The 20971-nt window shown below is 40.1% G+C and overlaps 2 protein-coding genes across 2 annotated transcripts in view; one reads left to right on the forward strand and one right to left on the reverse strand.

The window, feature by feature from the left end:
• TMEM182 (transmembrane protein 182) overlaps positions 1-7830 on the reverse strand; it is a 31870-nt gene extending 24040 nt beyond the window's left edge. Inside the window, exon 1 of the mRNA XM_053935014.1 lies at positions 7756-7830. Coding sequence (XP_053790989.1) covers positions 7756-7773 — 18 coding nt within the window. The 5' untranslated portion in view covers positions 7774-7830. The remainder of the gene's footprint in view (positions 1-7755) is intronic.
• On the forward strand, positions 7761-16693 carry MFSD9 (major facilitator superfamily domain containing 9). The gene is given in 7 exon segments (XM_053935011.1): positions 7761-7929; positions 7932-8201; positions 10130-10217; positions 11489-11532; positions 12742-12871; positions 13252-13461; positions 13965-16693. Coding segments are annotated over 7 exon segments (1695 nt in total). The 5' UTR covers positions 7761-7764; the 3' UTR covers positions 14753-16693.
• Positions 16694-20971: the final 4278 nt, after the last annotated feature.

Consider the following 20971-nt stretch of genomic DNA (forward strand, 5'->3'; position numbering starts at 1 on the left):
ACTCATAGCGTGAAGATTGAAGGACCCACATAATGGATGGATTCCAGTCTCATTTAAAAAAGCTGCAAAAGTTTTTTTATTTCTGTTTTTTCACCACATAGATAGGGCTAAACTAAGTCCTGAATCTGCATATTTTATTTATGCATATAATAGCTCCAGCTTCAACATAGTATATGAGCCCCTCCTTGTATTTAAAAATAGAAAAGAAAAAAAAATTTAAAAAAACAATAGCAGGCTGTTTCCCTTTTCCCTTTTCCATCTGAAGGGTAAAAAAAAGATATTTATGGGAAGGGGATGTTGTTTATTTGCTTGTTTATGTTTCTGTGTGATTGAGTAAGTGTCGGGTGCGTCTGTTTGGAATTGGCAGGCAGCTCCTTATCTGTGCTGGCAGATATGCCCATGATCTAAAAACAGCCTTTTAGAACTGGCTGCATGTCTCACTACATACCAAGAAACAATTTCAGCAACTGCCTCAGAGCTGAGTCCTTCTGAGACCTCAATGCTCATTTACTGTTCTGAACACTAATGGGAGTTTCTCACCCACTGATTCCGATCCTCATCCTGTCCATCTTCCCCAGCTGGGCAGATGTTACCTATTGCACTGACATGATCACTTGCCAGCAGAGTACTAGGCAGACAAACAGCCAGACACCTTACACAGCATACCCTGCACACCCCTTGTCCGTGAAATATGTGGCTGAAGTTCATCTTTAAGCTGGTCACTTCAGGTTTCCTCTACAGTCATACATCACTTTTACAGCACAGTCTGTCTGACCATTTTTTGGATGACCACCTCAATGTGCAAGCAACCATGCCCTAAAAGTACAATTATTTTGGGTGGTTGTTGGTTTGTTCATGACCAAGAGAGAGTCTGGAATAACTAGTTTGAGATATGACCACTTTATTCTTAATACTACAGTAAATCAGACCACAAGTCCCACAGTCACAGAGTAACTGAGGTTGGAAGGGACCTCTAGAGGGCATCTTGTCTAACCTCCCTGCTTAAGCAGGACCACTTAGAACTGATTGCCCAGGACCATGTCCAGGAGGTTTTTCAATATTTCTGAGGTTGGATACTCCAGAACCTCCTTGTGTGACCAAACATCTGCCAGTGTTTGGTCACCTTCACAATAAAAAGTGTTTCCTGATGTTCAAAGCAACCCTCCTGTGTTTCAGCTTGTCCCCACTGTCTCTGGTCCTGTCAATGGGCACCACTGAAAAGAGCCTGGCTCCATCAGGTTTTTATATAAAACTCTTTCTGAGCCTTCTCTTCTCTAGGCAGAACAGTCCCAATTTTCTCAGCTTTTCCTCATAGGAGAGGATGCTCTGTCCCTTTATCAACTTAGTTGTCCATCATTTGACTCCCTCCAGAGTGTTCATGCGTCTCCTGCACTGCGAAGCCCAGAACTGGACACAGCACTCCCAGTGTGTACCATCTACCTTCTTTGCAGCAAGGTTACATGGCTGGGTCATGTAAAACCTGAGTGGAGATTGTAGAAATGTGCTGAAGTCCCCCACAAAAGGAGAAAATCAAGCTATTCTGAACAGAGGTATCACTGAGTCTTTCATTCAGCATGAGCTACAATAAGGTTACAGAGATGACAGTAAGAACAAAAGAGACATAAGCAGCCCATATGTCAGCAAAAGCTTCAACAGGAATTCTAATAAACCAACAAGAAAAATCCTCTTTATGAGGCATTACTTTTACACATCTCTGTGTACCCAGGACCCACTGTTAGCCACCTGCAGGAACACAACAGACTTCTAATCACTCTGATGTACCCAGGGTGTACATCCCATTTGGACCCTGCCTTATACACTCTCTGTGTTCAGGACTTTGACACTACAAAGCATTATAGATTTATTCAGCCACAGAAAGGAAGATAAAACTTTAGTATGACTGAGTGGATCACTCTGTTTCATATATCCCATTCTATATTATATCTTGCATTATATCTACATTAGATAAAAGAGGTAAAAAAGGCAAAGCATAATTTCTTTTTTAATTGTGTCATAACACTGATTCAAGGTGTGATGAATCCATGTCCCTGCAAATTGGGCACAATAACTAGAATCATCAGAAGTACAAGAATGTGCATCTGAGTTCCTTTATCACATTACCATTGTGAGTGCTCTGAATTTTTCATACATTTAAAGGAAAGCCAGGCCAATGCCAGTAGTGTTCCCCGCAACACTTGTCATGACACATCGCATGTGCAATTTTCACAGAAAAGAAAGAGTTGCCTAATTCTAGGAGGTATTCCAGGAAGCTTCCTATGAAAGTAGTTATGCATAAGTAGTCCGAAATTAAAAGTTGGAGTCTTCTTCATAATTTTTGTCACATGTGTCCTTCCACAGCAGGATGCTATTATGAATCTCACTCTGAGGCTGTAACAATTTCCATTTATTGCACAGACACTTTCTGATATATATATTTTTGGATTTATTCAGGAAGCCTGAGGAACTAGTCTTTAGGTCTTTCTGTGCCCTTACAGCTTCTACAGAGCCACTGACCTTAAAATAAATAATGAAATAAATTAGAGTACTCTTTGAAGGAGTGAAGGATTGGTGGGGGGGTGGGGGGGGGTCCAGCACAGAGAGCGGAGAATGATGTGTGTAACGTAAGAGTACTCCAATACACCAGAAAAGAGACTGAGATCAACAGGAGTCATCCTGGCCACCTTCTGCTCCAGAGAAGGATCAATAGTATCTAAACCATTCCCGATGTATTGATTTTATCTGTATTAATTGAAAGAAACACAAAAAGCCACGTGGCCTTAGTTATGCTGCCATGAAAAACTTCAGAAGGGAAGAAGTAGACCCGATGCCTGAAATAATTCCTTCCTTTAACAAGCTGTTTTATAAATGCTTTCTAAGTCTATCTGACATACCAATGTGATTCATTTACAGCTTTGAGGGTGGCATCAATTAAAAGGTCTCTTTCCACATTCCTTAAATTTGCAGATCTTTTCAAACAGATTACACTTTAAATGTCTTTAAGATTAACAGCAGATTCCAAACTCAAGTTCATTTACAAGTTCCTCTTAAAATGTTCTAGACCACTGGATTGTAACTTTTTTCTACTTCGTTCAATTTGTATATGAAAAGTTGAAATGACTGTTGAAGTTACCATAATGATCTGAAGCGGTAAGCTAGAATGAAATAAGTCATTGTTAGATTCACTAAACTTGATGAGAAATTGCACATTGAGGGTCCTGACCTTACCTATTTGTAATGCAAGAATTCAAGAATTTATTCCATTTACTGGAATAAATCAGTGTAGTTCTCTTAGACCTGTCTCACAGAAGTATTTTACAAACTTTATTTAAGAATTTATAAGGTTTAAAATTTTCTCCACTATTGAAGCAATGCGAGGATCTTTTTTAAAACAAATTATTGGATTCCAGATGACTTCCATCAATGCTTTCACTATGTCACTATATCACTTGGAGCACACACAGACACAGAGTTGGCTGAGGAAGAGCAGCTGCAGATTGCCTCAACCCCTTGCTTGGCAGGTGACACAAAATATTTACAGTAGATGTTTTCACTAAAAGGTTGAAGATTCCTCACCCCTTCCCCTCATGAGCAAACTGAATCTCAGACATTCTCCACAGACTAGTTCTCCTCCCATTCATAATGTGAGGCAAGAATAGCCATACAAGGCTGCAGATAATCTGATCTCTGGCAGCCCAACACTAGAAGAAACGCTCCTTCTGCCATTAAACTCTCCTTTTTTTTTTTTTTTTTTTTTTTTTTTTTTTTTTTATCATGGGGGTTTTTTTATGTCATGGTTTGACATGGAGATGAATTTTCTCAGGAAGTTGGTAGTCAGACCGGTCAGTGGTCGGGGTTGGATATTGGCATTTGGACTGACCACTGAAGGCATGGACACGCCTCTGAGAACATGGGGTTAAAAGCAAGAACTCCCAGGGGAACTCTCTCTTTGGTTCTGGTCGGAGAGTGCAGACCTCCCCTGCCCAGCCACGGGCTGGGTGGGGAAGGGGAAGCCATGCGGCCTGGGAGAGGTAGGCCCAGGGGGGCTGAAGGACTGAAACTGGGTGGGCCCCCTGCGGATGGAAGGGTGGAGAGAAACGGAGATGCCTTTGTTCCCCCCACCACAGAGGGAAAAGACAGCGAGCCTGACAGCACCTGGAATTTGCCGGCAGAGGAGAAGGAGAAGCGGGGGGAGGTGCCCAGTCGTGGGAGATGGAGTGGAGTTCTGGGCAGAGATTTCAGCTGTCCCGGGAGTCTGAACTTTTAACCCTTTTCTGGGAAATGAAGGCTTTGTAAAATATTACTCCTCCTCGATTTGAAGTAGAAGAGAGCCAATCTGGGATCTGAGATGTTGGAAGAGGAAGTTTTTTGGTGGGAGGAGATGATGGAGTGGCTTGTGGCTGGACTTTTCTTGTTAGCCATAGACTGAACCAAATTCTCAAGCAACAGAGACTGCATTTTTAGGGGGATGCAATGGTGAGCCAAGAGACCCGCTTCAGCAACTAGCTACACAGGAGTGGAGTGAACAGAAAAAGTTGAGCAGGGTGTGGTGATGCCCTCTGTCTTCAGGAAGAAGATGATCTCTGTTCTTGAGACCCTCGGCCCCAGGGGAGGAAGAAAATGGGGGGGACTGTGGTCCCAAAATGAGAAGCTAAACTGTTGTTTCTTTTGGTCCTTGGCAAAGCATCCTTAAAGGAGCCCTATGAGCAGTCTGTCCATGCACGGTGGTGAGAGCACTGTGACATGGAAAGGAGAGTGTCACACTGGCAGATTTTCTCCGGGCGGTTGCTGGCAATTGTGTTTCCCGGGAGGGGGGCGGGGGGGTGTCTAGGGGGTGTCTGTGGTGCAAGAGAGACTCCTTTCTCCCTTGATGGACTGAGCATTGATTATCTGACGGGTGGCAACTTGATCAGGAATCCCGGGTGGAGTCTCACTGTGGTTTGTTGGAAATTGGGTGGGGGGAGGAGGAGTGTTTTGGAGGGTTTTCATTCTGGATTTAGTGTGTGTGTCTTTTATAGTAGTAGTAGTAGTTTAATAAAGTTTCCCTTTGTTATTAGCTTTGGGCCTGCTCTGTTCTGTTCCTGATCGCATCTCACAGCATTTATTTGGGAAGGTGTATTTTCATGGGGGTGCTGGCATTGCGTCAGTGTCAAACCGTGACGCCCTCTCTATGCAAAATTTATCTTCAATTAGGACAGCAGACCTAGACACAATGTTGCATTAGTATACAAACAAAAACTGATACATACGTAATAAAGCTTTCCAGGTTTTTTACTTCTGGTTCCTCTACTTCTTATCAAAAAGATGAGCACTTTTTGGGGGGCAACAAAATAACAATAAAAAAACTTACAGTTGCTGGATGAGTACTATGACTACCAAGTTCATCTTATAATCACTGTCACAACAGAGAGGTGCACCTCCTGCTTTGTTTCTAGCCTGATGCACTTCACACTTACATTACTTACATATAATGGAAACAGAGTACATTGTGTAGTGACAGTAGTCTGCATATTCTTCCTGGTTCTCCCATTATCCATAAAATCAATGATTTTCATTCAATTGCTACTACCAGGTCACAGGAAAAAAAGATAGAAATAAGAGGATCATCTAGGCATTTCTGAACATACATGCTTCTGGCCACTTCTGAGCATCTATTGTGTACCTGTTTTTAAGAACCATCCAGTAACAAGTCAAACACCTTAAAGTAGTGTAAGTGTACTATATTGATAATATCATTTAATCAACCAACTATGTCATTCTGCTCCCAAATATATTAGACTCAGTCTGTTTTCCTTAGGACCCTGATAAATGGTCTTCATTGTATTTCATTCCTTTAATTGCTAGTCAATTTCCTTATCCAGTTTCCAAACATAAAACCACTTTATTTGAGAACATTCATCTTAAGATTTCTGTATTTGAGAGCCTTTATCTTAAATTTTGTAATTGCAATTACAGAATATGAGTAGGAACCTTGAGGCAGCTGAAATCATCTGCCTTCAGTTTAAAAGTAAGAGATATTTGTCCATTACTATATATTAATGCCTTTTTCTTATATATTATGTAAATTATGTAAGAATGTAAGATGCACAATTCTTTAACAATATGATCAAGTTTGCCAGGAAAAAAGCAGTAAGAGATCTGTTAAAGGAAAAGACACCTGTGTGTTCTCTAAATGTTGGGGTTTTTCCCATGAACAATTTGCACTGATGTCATAAAGTTTGGTTATTCTCTGCTTTACAAGTCATTGTGCATGGAGATAGCTTGAAATAACAAACAAAACCTAAGGGTTTTCATTGCCAGGGAATTCAGTATTCCTGCCTGCAATACCTTGTCCCTATCATATTTGATCATTCTGGTCTTCAGAACCTGAGAAAAATACAGAATTGCTAACTGGTTTCAGAGACTTATGGCAGAGACTAACACATAAAACCTTAAAAATTTCATCTGGGCTCAGTGTTTGCACAGACGTCAATGTCCCTTAGACCCCAGGAAAAATTCCTAAACCCTTGCAACATCCTTTAATCATCCACCTCTTTAATACTTTCTTCTAATAAATTTTCAGGCACTTTCCATTTCTTCTATCAGTTAAAATGACCAATGATAGAATTAGCGCAATATTGAGCAGACAATGTAGCAGCAATTTCCAGGATGCTCTAATATTTCAGTATCTTGTCACCATTTTGTCGATTTCAGAGAAACTGTGTGCAACTCATCTCTGTTAGTGTTGTACCCAGAATTTTAAAAACCTCACAGAGAGAATTTGTTATTCAAAGTGGCCTCAAAGAAATAAATTAATAGGATATAATGGTTAACACAAAAACATCACAGGCACCAGGATATTAAACAACTGAGTTATTCTTGTCTGAACTCTGATAACATCTTTGTCCCTATACAGATACTAAGTTTTGCCTTGGTTTCTTATAAATAAGCTGCTTATCTAGAAATATGTCTTTCTTTACACTTTTGGTATTTTGGGGGTTTTCTAGCTTAATTTTTAATAATCATAGGAAAACCACATTCCCCTCTCCTTTCCTCTTTTGTGACCTAAATCTATAAAAGATCCTCAACCCTGTGATATTTATTTCTTCTGAAAACATGAAGATAGAACTGAAGTTATGCTATTGTCAGTTATTGAATGATCTTCCTCAAACTTTACAACTCATGCTAACTTTTAAAATGTAAAAATTATCAACGTTTTACAAAAGTTTCTTCTTATTGATAATTAAAAACAAGTCAAAGCATCTCCTGTTGCCTTGTGCATTTTTTAAAGTATTTAAAACTGCAGCAATTTTACTGATCCCTGGCCAAGCAACTATATAAAAGAGCAAACCTCTGACTCCAACATAAAGATGGGTGGTCACATTTTGCATGTGACAATTATTTCCACCAGTGCTTCTGAGTTTATGAAGCTTCACTGGTTTGGATGCAAATGCATTATAACATACTAGTCGTCAACAATTCCAGCCATCCCTGACTTTTAACAAAAACACAGCACAGCAGTGAATGTGCTAAGCAGAAAGAGGGAGGCCCTTCTTCCTTGGCTCAGTGCCACCATCATAAGCCACGTAACAAGGCAGGAAAACATTTTGCTGCCAGAAACACTTGATGCAGGCTCCGGGCCAAGCCCGTGATGGCCGAGGAACAGCAGCAGCGCTGGGACACGGCCGCTTTCCACATGGATAGGTAGGATCGGAGATGCAAGGGCCAAAAAGCCATCTTTCTACAGCACCCACAAAAACTGTGCAGGGGATTCATTACCATGCTCCTATGGCACATTTGTTTCCAAAGCCCCTCGGCTCCACCTGGCTCTTCCTGCCTTCCCCAGAGCCTCAAGCCCCGAGGGGACGGGTTGAAACATTTTTCCCGTACAAACACGCAAGAGGCAGGAAGGGCAAAGTCCAGCAGAGGTGTGTGTGGGATCCCGACGGCTCCCGAGGCCGGCAGGGAGCCTTGCTCTTCCTCGGCTTCGTCCAAAAAAGAGGACACACGACGGACACCGTGCCAAACGAAACAACCCCGAGACTCGCCCTCGCCGCCGGTGCCGCCGCCTCTCCGTTTCCGCCGCGCCGCGGGCACTGCGCACGCCCGGCGCCGCCGCCCGCATGGAGGAGGAGGAGGATGAGGGTGGCGGAGGCCGGGTGGCCACGGCGAGCCCGGCCGCGTCCGCCCGCTTCGTGCGGTGCCTCTACGTGGTGGGATTCCTGGTAAGCGGCGGCCATGGGGCCCGCCCCCGCGGCCTGCGGCGGGCGGCCGCGCCCGGAACGGGAATCGGCTCCTTTGCAGGCCAAGGCTGCTGGGTTCCGGGGTGCATCGCTGCAGCGGCTCCTTGGGAGCGCCAGTGCTCGTAGCGCTGGTGGCGTGCAGCTGCTGGGCTGCTTTACCCGTGCAAACAGCCACGCAGTTCGACATACAGGTCGGATTTTTATCCTGTGAATGCCATGGAATAGCTTAGCCCCCGACAAGCTCTGAGTCTTGCCTTGATGCTAATAATAGAGCTGCTTCCTGTTTTCTTGAAATACCCATGGTTCCTGTAAATTTACCAAAAAAAACCCTAAAAATATGTTTCTCTAAATTTTTTTTTAAAAAGTTCCTGATTGAAAGAACAGACATTTAAACGTTCGTATTCCGTAATGATTCCTGAGCCTCAGGAAAGTGCTGTTTAATTAATTTAAGATTAAAAGCGACAATTTGGAAGATGAATACAAAATAAGTATGAGTTTGCACTGTGAAATGTCAAGATAGCTGCCTTACCTACTTTTAGGTTGGGCAATAGAAACGACCCAGTTGGTTTGTGTCCTGGAGCAAATATCCCAGAGAAATTTGCTCCTTTTGACTGCCTTTAAACACTCCAGCCCTGAAACAGCTTATTGACACTGAGCTGGAGCGCACAAAAAAATCAACCAAGTGAGTGTCCTTTTAGAGGATGCGATGACATGAACTTTCTGTAGCCAGACAAATAAATACAGCCTATCTGTCACTCCACAGAAGGAATTACACGGTGGAATGAGATGTAACTACCCATCAAAGGATAGTAGTTAATGGGTCTTGCTCTACCTGCATGCCTGTGACAGTCCAGTACTGCTGGGCTACAGTCTGAGACTTGTACTTCTTAATGTCTCCATTGATGACCTGGATGAGGTCACTGAACCTTTCTTCAGGTTCACAGATGACTCCTAAGATTGTATTACTGAAGATATTTGAAAGTGGTGTGCTCTGTTTGTTCATGCTAATATATTTAATGATTCTAACCTTGTAAGCTTCAATTTCAACCATCAAAAAATAATTAGTGACAGACTGTGAGAATTCAGTTAGTGACCCACATTGTTAATCAGTCTTTGAGGTAGTCTGAGTTTTCAGTTCAAGCAGTCAGTGATGAAAGGTAATCGTGCTCCAATAGATCTCCAAGGGACACTGGATGCTGTGCCAGATTGTAGTGATACTGAAAGAACTACTGGGTCAAAGTGGTGAGCTTAACAAAAGGTAATAAAGCAAAAGGGACGAGTAGGAGATCCTTGTACTTCTCAGGATGGGCAGTGTCCTTTACCCTCTTCTTACAAAATGTTTTTCAATTATGCTTTGCCTTTATTATTTTTTTTCAAGTTTCTGCCTTGTCACATTTCTTAAGCTATACACAAAGGCAGTCTATTAGTAGGTTTAGATCTATTGTAGCTTCTTCCCCATTGTAGTTGGCTGAAAGTACCATTTTTCAAAATATACTTTTGTACATTGTTTTGTATACTTTTTGTTCTTTGCACAAATAAAAAGTATGTTTAGGTGATAGAAATAAGACCGCTTTGAATTTAAAGCGCTGATACGAAGTGCTTTTCTTGTTAAACAGGTAAAGTTTAATATATTTAAAGGAATATTTAATGTTTAAATAAATATCTTCAGAAGGATTGCATCTAGAGTAGGGGAAGAGAATTGATGTTTTCATAGGTTTAACTCCTCTGTGAGGCAATCCTTTATCTTTCAGTTTATGTGTCTTGTCATATGAAAAGAATTCTTTTAACCTCGTGTTGATATGGAGATAATTTACTTTTTTAAAATATATTTTTCTAATGTTGACTGTTATTAAGCCATGTTGCTATTGTCTTTGTGAAAGTTACTAAAACTTTTCCTGCCTTCTTTTCAGGATATATTTGGGGTGAGCATGGTGGTTCCTTTAATGAATCTTCATATCAAATCTCTAGGAGCAAGTCATACAGTTGCTGGAATCATAGGTGAGTTGCAGTACTTAATTTATGAAAGAGTAAGATAAAGCCTGGATTTTGCCTTACTGCAAATTGGACATTGGAACACAATTGTTCCTTGCTAATGGTATAATAAAAAATAAAGATGATTTCCACATGAAACTATAAGGGCAGCCATACTGTGTTAGACCCAGAGACCTGTCCAGACTCTTGCATTGACAGTAGCCAAAAGCACATGCTTGGGAAAGAGCACAGTTAGAAAGAACAAGGATGTCTTGCAGTAGCATTTGTACAGCTACTCTCCAGCATCCAAGAATTCACAGCTTAGCAATTTAGGGAGCCAGAGGTGTTGCTTGTAGTTTTATTATTTACACTTTGCAAATGGTACTTCAGCAGGTGATTCTCCAAAGCTTTCCAATGTCCATGACTTTTCCCAATTTGATTAAAATCCTTACAGCTGTCTTGGCAAAATATTTATTCACTTTTAGGAGTGTTTACAAATAAATTCTCAAGATTTGGAATTTTATTTTAAAGTATTTAAAGCTAAGGTAAGTTCTGTGGCTTTAAAGAACCTTTTATGGTATTGTTTATGGTTTGGAGTGATACAGTATTTACTTTATTCCCAGACATGGGAGCTGTTACTCAGTTTTATTAATTTTCTTTCTTATTTAACACTTTGTATGAAATAATTCTGCTTCTACACTGAGTTGACTATTATTTTAAGCAGCAACTAGTCAGAAATATGTTTTCATTTCAACAGTCTGCTTTGATTTTTAACATTATAAAAAATAGGTTTGAGATGTATTCTTATAAATGAAAGCATCTAGCAGATGTTTCTCTATGTTTCTCTTTGCTCCTTCTCTTCTGTCACTAAATGCTGCTAAACTCCTAGCCTCCAAAATGAGAAAGGATCCGTGTTTGCTTCGGGGCTTCTGTGATGCCTTGTAATAGACTAAAGCACCAAGCAGAAAGTCCTTTCCATTAGGGAAATTCTCTCCTGATTCTGAGAAAGCAGTTATAAATGCCAAGATTGGTTTTGTTTAATACACCATACAAAGCAACATCATTTTACCTTACATAGTTTTACAACTTTTCAGCGCTTTTTTCTTTTTATTTTGTCATTCCCTGAAACTGTTTCCTTTATTAAATGCTGAACTCCACCCTTGGTTTATCCTGCTCCCTCTTCTCATTCTTCTAGTATACTATTCCCATGATTTCCCATTTTTCATAATTTATAATTTTGTGCACTTTTCATTAAAAAAAATGCTTAATTTTTAACACTGGTATTTTGTTTGTTTTAGGATCTCTCTATGGTGTAATGCAGCTATTTTCCAGCACTTTTGTGGTGAGTTCTAACACTGCATTCCAGAGCATATTGGTATTTCTATGGACTGTAGGGGGGGAAAGGGTGGGGTTAATAATAGCATTTCTTGACATTTTGAAAATGCATAAAGTGTTCATACAAGCATTTTGGTTGGAGGAACCAATTTTCAGTTTGCATGAAAAATGGCAGTTTTGTTTATGGGGAATTGCCAGTTTTTTTCAGGCCGTAACAGAATGTAGTTTTTAGACAAAAACTAGAATACAGATTTGGGCTCAGATACATTGCTGAGCAGGTCACAGTTACACAGGGTTATCTCCTCTAGAGTTGGTGCTAGTGGAACAGTTTCCTTCAGTGCAGTAGCCTATCCAGAAAGCAGTCTCATGAGTCAGTTTTTCATAGCCTGTGGTCTAGTTTGCTTTCCCTGCTTAATAAGCAGTGTCTTGTAACTCACCGTATGGTCTAAATTAATCGTTGCATCTTTGCTATTTGTTTGGTTTTGTTTTCTATTAGCTATTGTTTTTTTATATCCTAATATTACCCTGGTACTAGTTTTCTAGTTTTGAAGAGAACAGATTATGAGAATGTCTCATAAAAGAACTGTTTCAGGGTTTGTTATGCAGGACACCTGGAATAATTTCGTTCTGTAATTTTGTGGCATTTTCTTGGAAGTGCAAGACAATTGTCTGATTTCTTAAAAACTATTTCCTCTTGTGAATCCAGCTGATTTAAAAGCATGATAAATGCAAGTTTTCTGTTTGCCCTCTGCAAACTACTTCTTGAGTCTGTGTTCAGATGACAAACTCTTCATAGCCAAGATCATTGCTTTTAGGATGTTCAAGAAGTGTCTTAATACATAGCAGCCTGAGTGATGCAAGCAGATATTTGTGGTTGATTATGGTAAGATTTTTAGAAGGCTTCTACTGGTAATATTTTGTGGTATTTATTGCAGGACTGTCTTTTTTAAAGGGTGTTTTTTTTTTTTTTATTCAAAAGTTCTGTATACACAACATTAAATGGAATCATAATTTTGGCAGATAGCCTGCCAGCAGGACAGAGCTCTCCTTGTGACTTCAAATTTTGAGCACTTAAGAATGTTGTGTAACAAGCTTATTAGGCTTTCATTGACAGTCCTTTGATGTCTTGTCTCAATTGAATTTAGAAGTACTTATTGATCACTGCACATAGCTTAGTGTTATAAAAAGCTAATCTTTCTTTCCTGCTTTGTGAAAGGGCTGCTGGAGTGATATAGTAGGAAGACAGTATTCCCTGCTTGCCTGTATTCTTCTCAGTGCACTGGGTTACTTCCTTCTTGGAAATTCCACCACAGTGTTCCTGTTTGCTATTTCTAGAGTCCCTGTAGGTGAGTAAACACTTGGCATTTTGCAGTTTAAATTTCCTGTAGTCTCAGGTCGAGAATTACTACGGGAGAAATGGTATATGGATAGCCACATAGCATCATCACCCAGTAGCACCAACTGAACTTTAATATTGGAAAAGTCTCCACAAATCAAGAATTCTCTTTTTTTTTCCTGAAAATAATTTGAAATGTTGAGGCCTAACCCACCAGGCATCTAAAGCCCACAAAGCTGCTTACTCCAGCACTGAAGAATTTGTGATTAATGGAATTTTAAAAATATAAAAATCATACAAATTTGGACCATTGTTACTTGAGATAGATTCTGTCTTTTTTTTTTTTGGACTGATAGATATATTTATTGATTTGTTTATATTTTGTTGCAGGTATTTTCAAACACACACTTTCCATCTCTAAAGCCCTGCTGTCTGACCTGGTTTCAGAGAGGGATCGCCCTTTAGTAATGGGGCGCTTCAATGCAGCCTCCAGTGTGGGCTTCATTGTGGGACCTGTTGTTGGTGGCTACCTTGCAGAGTTCAAAGGTGGCTTTTACCAAACGTCCTTCATCTGTGCCTCTATCTTCCTTCTGAATGGTGGTAAGTTGCATGTCACATTTTGCATCTTGGGTGCCTTCATTCCTCATTTTGTCCTTTTAAGCCATCTGTAATACCTTGAATTCACAGTGTATTTATCATCTATGGCATAATCATTTTGTAACAATACTACTGTTTGAGTTTGAACTTGTGTGGAAGGGTGGGAATTTTGAAACAGTTGTCCTCCAGGTGCTTCTCTGTTCTGCCTGTCTCCTTTACATTCAGACACAAATGGGAGTTTTTGATGTGCCCAAAGATGAAGACTAGAAATCAGAATTAGATGTGTTTATATCATGTGAGTGTGGCATTTCAGTGCTTTTCTTTCTTGCTTTCACTGGATTTAAAATTGAACCAATACTGTGAATAACACTAGACTTAATATTTACAATTTTTTTAAGGACAAGTATTGCTGAAGTATTTTTTTTAAATTGTTACAATCAAACAAATGTCTTCCATGTAAACTTGATGCAATTGAATGAAATCAACTCATTTCTTCATCTCTATAGGTCTTGTCTGGTTGTTACCCTGGAGTGAAGAAAACACTAGCAATAGGGACCATTACCAAGACAAAGAAACAAACAGTTTCTCAGCAAAATCAAATCATGACCATCACTTGAAATCAGCAACTAGTAGAGCTGTGACAAACAGTAGTTTTTTCCAGTCTCCATGGATCCAAGTTGCAACAGTGCTGAAGAAAATTAAAGGAATTGCGTGCTCTAATTTGTGGGATGTATTTTTAGTGCGGTTCCTGATGTCTGTTGCTATACTGCTGTACTATAGTAATTTTACTCTGGCCTTGGAGGAGAGATTTGGGGTGAAACGCTTGTTTGCTGGATACCTAATGAGCTATAGCAGTGCGCTTGGAGTCCTGGCTGGTTGTCTGCTCGGCCCAATAACAAGACTCTATCGGCACAACACTTACAGACTTTTGTTGCACTCCAGCACTGTTACCTGCACGTTGATTCTCCTGTATGTGTCAGCACCGAGCATATGGATGGTCATTTTGTCCTCCACGTTCTTGGCCTTCTCCACTACTATAGGCCGTACCTGTATCATTGATCTGGAACTGACCGTTGGTGGGAACGAGGCCAGCGGGACACTCCTAGGTGTTGGACAGTCGGTGACATCAGTGGGACGTATTATTGCCCCACTCCTTTCTGGAGTTGCTCAGGAGTTCAGTCCTTGTGGCCCTCCAAGTCTAGCCGTGGGACTAGCATTAGTTGCTATTGTGATAATGAATGCAAACAAACAAAAATACCGTAATCATGGAAGTGTGAAGTTAAAAAACCAGTAGTCACAATTTTGGATTGCACAGATGTATCTTCACCTGCCAGGCTTGTAAAGTAATTACATGATTTTTAAAGAAAGCACATTATGTTCCCATGGAAGCAAGTATATATATGTATTTCTGTTGCAGGGATGTTAAATCTAGACAGATGTTATTCTAACAGGTACCACCAGGACATTTCTAAGAGGGGCAGATGTTGCTGTATTGTGCTGACTGTGATTTTTTAAATAGATTTTTAACCTTTTTGGAAGGGAAAAAAATGTCGGGAAATGCACAAATCCTGCTTGTAGTTCATTTTTGAAACAGTGTTTAGATTGAAAGATTGTTTAAAAATGGTGAATCAAAGGTGAATTTTTGTTACTTAATCAGAAGGAGAATTTGCAATATGTTTGGCCTTAATTTCTTATTTTGTGGTCTATTTCCTTTTCTCTGTTATGACAGTAGCTTATATAACAGGATATTTGCTTATGTGATTTTTGTGTAGCATGTTTTGTCCAGAAAATTTTCTGCGGACCATGGTTAGGCACTTCGGAGTAATCATGCAACCCCTGCTGACTCCTGGTCTTTCCCAAGTAACAGAATTGGGAATATGCTAATTTCATGTACTAGAAGATCTAATCTTAGAATAATACAAGGCCATTCAGACTGAAACTGAGGCTGAATTTAAATTTTATTGAAATTTGAACTGGTGGCTTCTGTTTAGTTATAACTTCTACTGAGGAACTTTGTCAAAATTTCTGTATTTATATTTCCTGTGCAATTTTTCTACCTTCATTTTAAGAACAAATTTCCTTCTTAATTCTCTCAAATGACTAAAGGTGTGAGCATCTAGCAGTAGTTCATGGATCTGGATTAATGCATCCTGTCTCATCTCAGGCATAAGTGACATTTCAGTAACAAGAGAAAAGGGTTTTGTTGGTAGTCCTCATTTGTGTGCATGGCTTAACTGAAGAGGTGTTAGTCTCAGAGCTGTACAGAGTTGTAGCACTCCTGTGCTATTTACTGTTCAAGGTCATTACTTGCCAGTCACCATTGTTTGTATTTCATATGAAATATGGAAAAAATGTATTTTGCTCAGATAATGTTCTCTATGATCTTCATTATATGACTTGATGAAAATACAAAGTCAACTATGTAAGTGTTTGGTTGGGGGGTTTTTATGCAATTGAGTTATCTCCTTGAACACATCAGTGCAAACACCCTTCCTGCTTCAGGTCAATCATGGATAGTGCTTGTATTTTTTATTTTCATTTTCTTCTTTACCTTTTTCCACTGCCTACTAGCATGCAAATATTTTCTGAAACCCTAGTGATTCCAGTGGCAGCACCATAGGAATTCATATATGGAACTCTGAATTGTTTTATTTATAGACATAATCAGTGTCTTATTCCTACTGTGATTCCATATACATATACTCATTTCGTATTACATATACTCAGAGTTCCTTATTACAGTAATATGTGTTTCATTTCCCCCTAGGAACTTGAGGCATTTTCAAGTATCTTATCTTCTCTTGCCTTTCTTTGTAGGTGCCCAAAACAGAGCATTCTGTTTTGCATCTCTAGCAAGGGGTTAAGGAAAAGAGTTGAAAAAATCCTTCAAAAATTAATATATATGGATGATTTAGTAATTTTCCCAATACTTGTTGATTATATGACTTAACATTTACCCTTCTAAATTGCTGCACTGATTTAATTTGACTTCTGTGTACATCTATCCTAATACATATCCTACTGAATATAGGTTATAAGAAGCCTCACAGTTGAGAAATCTGTGGAAGTCTGTGGTCTTGGGGACTCATTGCAACACATTTTACAGAAGTTTTTTACTTGTAGGCCAAAATTATTCCTGAAGTGCCAAAGAAACATTTCTTTTCTGTACAGGTACAGAAGAATTGCGCTATTTTTTTTTAAGGACTAGAAATAAAATGAAGTGACATTCCATATGTATCATTATGTCACTGTGATTTTTTTTCCCCATCTTCCTCTGCTGAAGCTACAGCACAAAATAGAAGTGTTCAAGTCAATGTGAAGTGTGGATGCTTTATTTTTTTTCCTCAAGCTGTGGTTAAAATCATTTAAATCTGTCTACATCTCTCATAAAGGGCACAGGAACCAAGGATTCAACCAATAAGTGGCTTGGCAGTGAATGAAAAATAAGAAATAAAATAAAATGGAGAACTCTGCAATTTTGAGATGAAGTCCTTAAAGCTACTGTTCCTTGTGACTGGAGAACATATTTGCACCCCTTGTGTTGCCTCTAAGTTGCCATAACCATGCAAGTTCAGAGAGTGAAGATTCAATGTCATTCCTGCAGATACAGAGATGTGATTCCCCGTTTTAAGTTAGGAAGGAGCAGTTGCAGCTAATTTTGGCTCCAGTCTAGTGGGCAAACTACTGAATTACTCAACTGTTTCTTGAATCCAGTTGTAGTATCTTCTGTAGAAGACTGTAACAAACCAGATCTGAATATGGACTAAAGGAAAACAGTTTCTGCCAGCAAACCACTGCAAATTAAGATTTTTCTCTTGCTTGCTGTTACTTTATTTTGGGTCAGTTTTCTTAGGCCTGTAGGAAGAGTTGGGTTTTGGTTTGGTTTCTTGGGTTTTTTTGGTATTTGCCCTTCCCTTTGGTAAGTTAAGTGACTTTCCTGACAATTTTGATCAGCTCATGTTGAAGAGGCTTGTGTATACATACTTATTTTGTTGCTTTTAAATGATGAAGCAAAGGTAAGATTTTTTTTTTTCCCTGTTGGGGTAGGCTGTGTACTTTTGAGATCCTTAAAAGTGATCCTTTATAAACATACCAGTTTGGGGGGGTTTGAGCCTGGCTGGACACCAGGTACCCACCAAAGCCACTCCCCTCTGGAACTGGACAGGGAAGAGGAGAGAAAATATAACAAAAGATTCCTGATTTAAGGTCAAGGAGAGCTTATTCACTGATTACTGTCATGAGAAAATTAGACTCAACTTGGGGAGATAATTGAATTTATTACCAATCAAAATCAGAGCAGAAATAATGAGAAGTAAAATAAATCATAAAAACACCTTCCTGCCACTCCTCCCTCCTTCCCGTGCTCTACCTCCTCCTCTACTGAAGCGCAGGGAGACGAGGAGTGAGGTGGTTGGTTCAGCGCACGTTGTTTCTGATGCTGCTCAGAGAGAAGAGTCCTTCCCCTGCTCCAGCATGGCGTCCCTCCCACAGGAGATAGTCCTCCACAGACTTCCACAATGTGAGTCCTTCCCACAGGCTACACTTCTTCACTAACCACTCCAGCGTGGGTCCCTTTACCACAGGGTGCAGTCCTTCAGGAACAGACTGCTCCAGTGCGAGTTCCCCATGAAGTCACAAGTCCTGCCAGCAAACCTGCTCTACTGTGGGCTCCTCTCTCTATGGGTCCACAGGTCCTGCCAGAAGCCTGCTCCTGTGTGGGCTTCCCAAGAGGTCACAGCCTCTTTTGGGCATCCACCTGTTGTGACATGAGGGTCCTTCCTAGGCTGCAGGTGGTATCTGCTCCTGTGGTCCTCCATGAGCTGCAGGGGCACAGCTGCCTTACCGTGGTCTTCAGCACAAGCTGCAGGGGAACATCTGCTCCAGAGCCTGGAGCACTTCTTCCCCTCCTGCACTGACCTTGGTGTCTGTAGGGTTGTTTCTGTCACTCGTCTCTTCTCTGGCCACAACTGCTTCTACAAAATAACTTCTTTTTTTCTTTTTTAATATGTTGTTAGACACTCATTGTCTTGTCCTTGGCCAGTGGTGGGTCTGCCTTGGAGCCAGCTGGCATTGGCTCAATCAGACAAAGGGAAAGTTGTTGGCTGCTTCTCAGAGAAGCCACTACTATATCACCCCTGCTACCAAAACCTTGCCATGCAAACCCAATAAACTTCTGTAAACTTCCATTTCTTGTAATTTTCTTTCTTCTGAATTTACTCATTGCAGCACCATCACAGAGGTCAGTACCATTCTTATCTTCTGAGAACAAGTTGATTATTGAGCAGATAATGCAGCAACAAAATAGGAGTAGTGCTGTTTATGACCTGGCTTGCTCATTACTTCAGGTTCTGTGTAGTGCCATTACATTCTTGCTGCTGGGAACCTCTGTGGGTGCTGCCAGTGCCAATCTGGTTATGGGTGTTGTAGGATACTCTTGGGCAAATGATCCTTTATAGCTTGGTACTTTGGCATTTGACAACCCAAGACTTGCCAGTGCTGTTATTGCTACAATCTTGAAGAGCTGATCATGAATCTTGTAATTGTGTACTGGAACCTGAACTTCAAGAATCAAATGATTGTGAATGGAGGTCAGACTGCTTTTAGAAATGAAAGAATATACAGCTTATTTTAAAGGGAAGTATTGAAAAACTTCTGGTTTAATTTACAAAGAGAAATTAATTCAAATTTTTAATTATTTTAAATCTCAGCACCAAGGAACTATTTTTTGAGATGTGCTACACAGTAAGAACCAGTCTTCCATTCTGTCAAATATCTAATAAATAGGAGGTCTCAGAGAGGAAAAATGAAGTAAGCTGAAGTATTTAAAATTTCTTTTCCTTTTTGGAAAAAGGCAAATTTTTGTGACAAAAAATTACTTTTTGAAACAAAACCTGTGGCAAATTAGGGTGCCATATTTTTGCACATTAACAAGGATATTTTTATTGGACCAGACCTTTTGTGGTACAAAAAGCATTCCAGCATCCAATTTCAAAATCTTTCATCTTTTCCTCAGGGGCTGGGGGATGTTGACAGAACTTGGACAATTTTGGAAATGGCAATCAGCTAAAGCATTTCTTGGAGCATCAGCTGCTGTCTGGAATTGGTGGGCTTGGCAGCTCTTGAAAAAGTTGGTGCAGGGTGCAGTGTGTTTGCTTCCAGAGAGCCCAAGATACCCTTCATAACAGCAGGCATGTTATTTTGGCAAAAATTTTAACTTTGTTTTTCCGTGTGATTTCTATGTGGCTTTAGTACAGAAGGATATTCTCTAATTTTTAAATTGTTATGCAGCAAGGTTTTCTTTTGTTGAACTGGTTTCAGTGGAATTTGCATTATACTTTAGAACAAAGTAGGACAGCCCTTAAAATTTTAGCTCTTTCAGCAATTTTTTTTTTTCAAGTATCTGCCTAAAAAGGTAACTGGGTGTCTGTCTCCTCTAGGCCTTGTTATACCTACTTTCTTATTCTATTTTAATTTATGGGCCTCTCAGGAGCTGAAGGGGAAATCCTGAAAACCCTAATTCAGAGTGGAACTGTGTTTTCCCGCTGTCATTAAAACTGGACTTTCTTCATCAAAAATGCTTTAAAATGTCTATACTGCAGAGTGCACTGGGGAGTCCATCTGGAAACAAAATATTTGTATGTGGCTTTGGCAAGTTCGCCAGTCGCTGGTGAAGATCCGGTTTCCTTGAAAAAGCAAGAAATGTTGTCCTCAGTCAATACATGACTTTCCCCATCAGATGGTGCTCGAGGACAGATTTACTGGGCAGCTCATTCTCCAGCAGACAAACTGATACAATATGAAGGATGTCTCCTCTGCAGGCTCAAAAAAAGTGCTCATGGGTTTTTCCTTTGCAGGAAAGTAAAAAAAAAAAAAAAAAAAAAAAAAAAAAAAAAAAAAAAAAAAAAAAAGGCAAAGGTAAACCGCTGACCCAAACCGAGTAAGAGTGGAATGATAAGGACTAACTGGAACAACACCTGTGCCACCTGCTGCTGTCTTTGCTACTGAAAAGGAGAGTACCCAGAAATCAGTTCCCAGACATAGCAAGGGTCTGATTCAGCAGTAGTGGAAAAGAGCCTGAAAAGGGTGGGAAGAGCAGAAGTGAAGAAGGCAGAGGGTACTCACAAAGACACACAGTCCCAGAAGATTTGCAGTTCTACTTCACAGTGTGACCATGCTGGAGATGTGCCTTGATGCTTGTATTCTGTGGATTTCAAGCGCTTTGGAAAGGTACACACATGCTATCATGTTTTGAAGCACTAAGAGCTTAAGACTGTATTTCATAAAAATGACGTTCAATTTGATGTGCTTGTAGTATGGGGCACCACTTCAAGCACAAATAATGTGAGCGTGCCCTGCATTAATGGGCAACCAGCATAACAGTAAGGTTCCTGAAACCTGCATTCATTATTTAAAATTGTGCCATAAAAAATAACAACTGTTTGGAAAAACAAAATGAAAGGCAGCTCTCCCCAGATAGAAGCCAAGTGCTTGGTCATTACCAGCACACAAACAA

The sequence above is a fragment of the Vidua chalybeata genome, chromosome 2, assembly GCF_026979565.1.
Source record: "Vidua chalybeata isolate OUT-0048 chromosome 2, bVidCha1 merged haplotype, whole genome shotgun sequence".
In the NCBI taxonomy this organism is placed as follows: domain Eukaryota; kingdom Metazoa; phylum Chordata; class Aves; order Passeriformes; family Viduidae; genus Vidua; species Vidua chalybeata.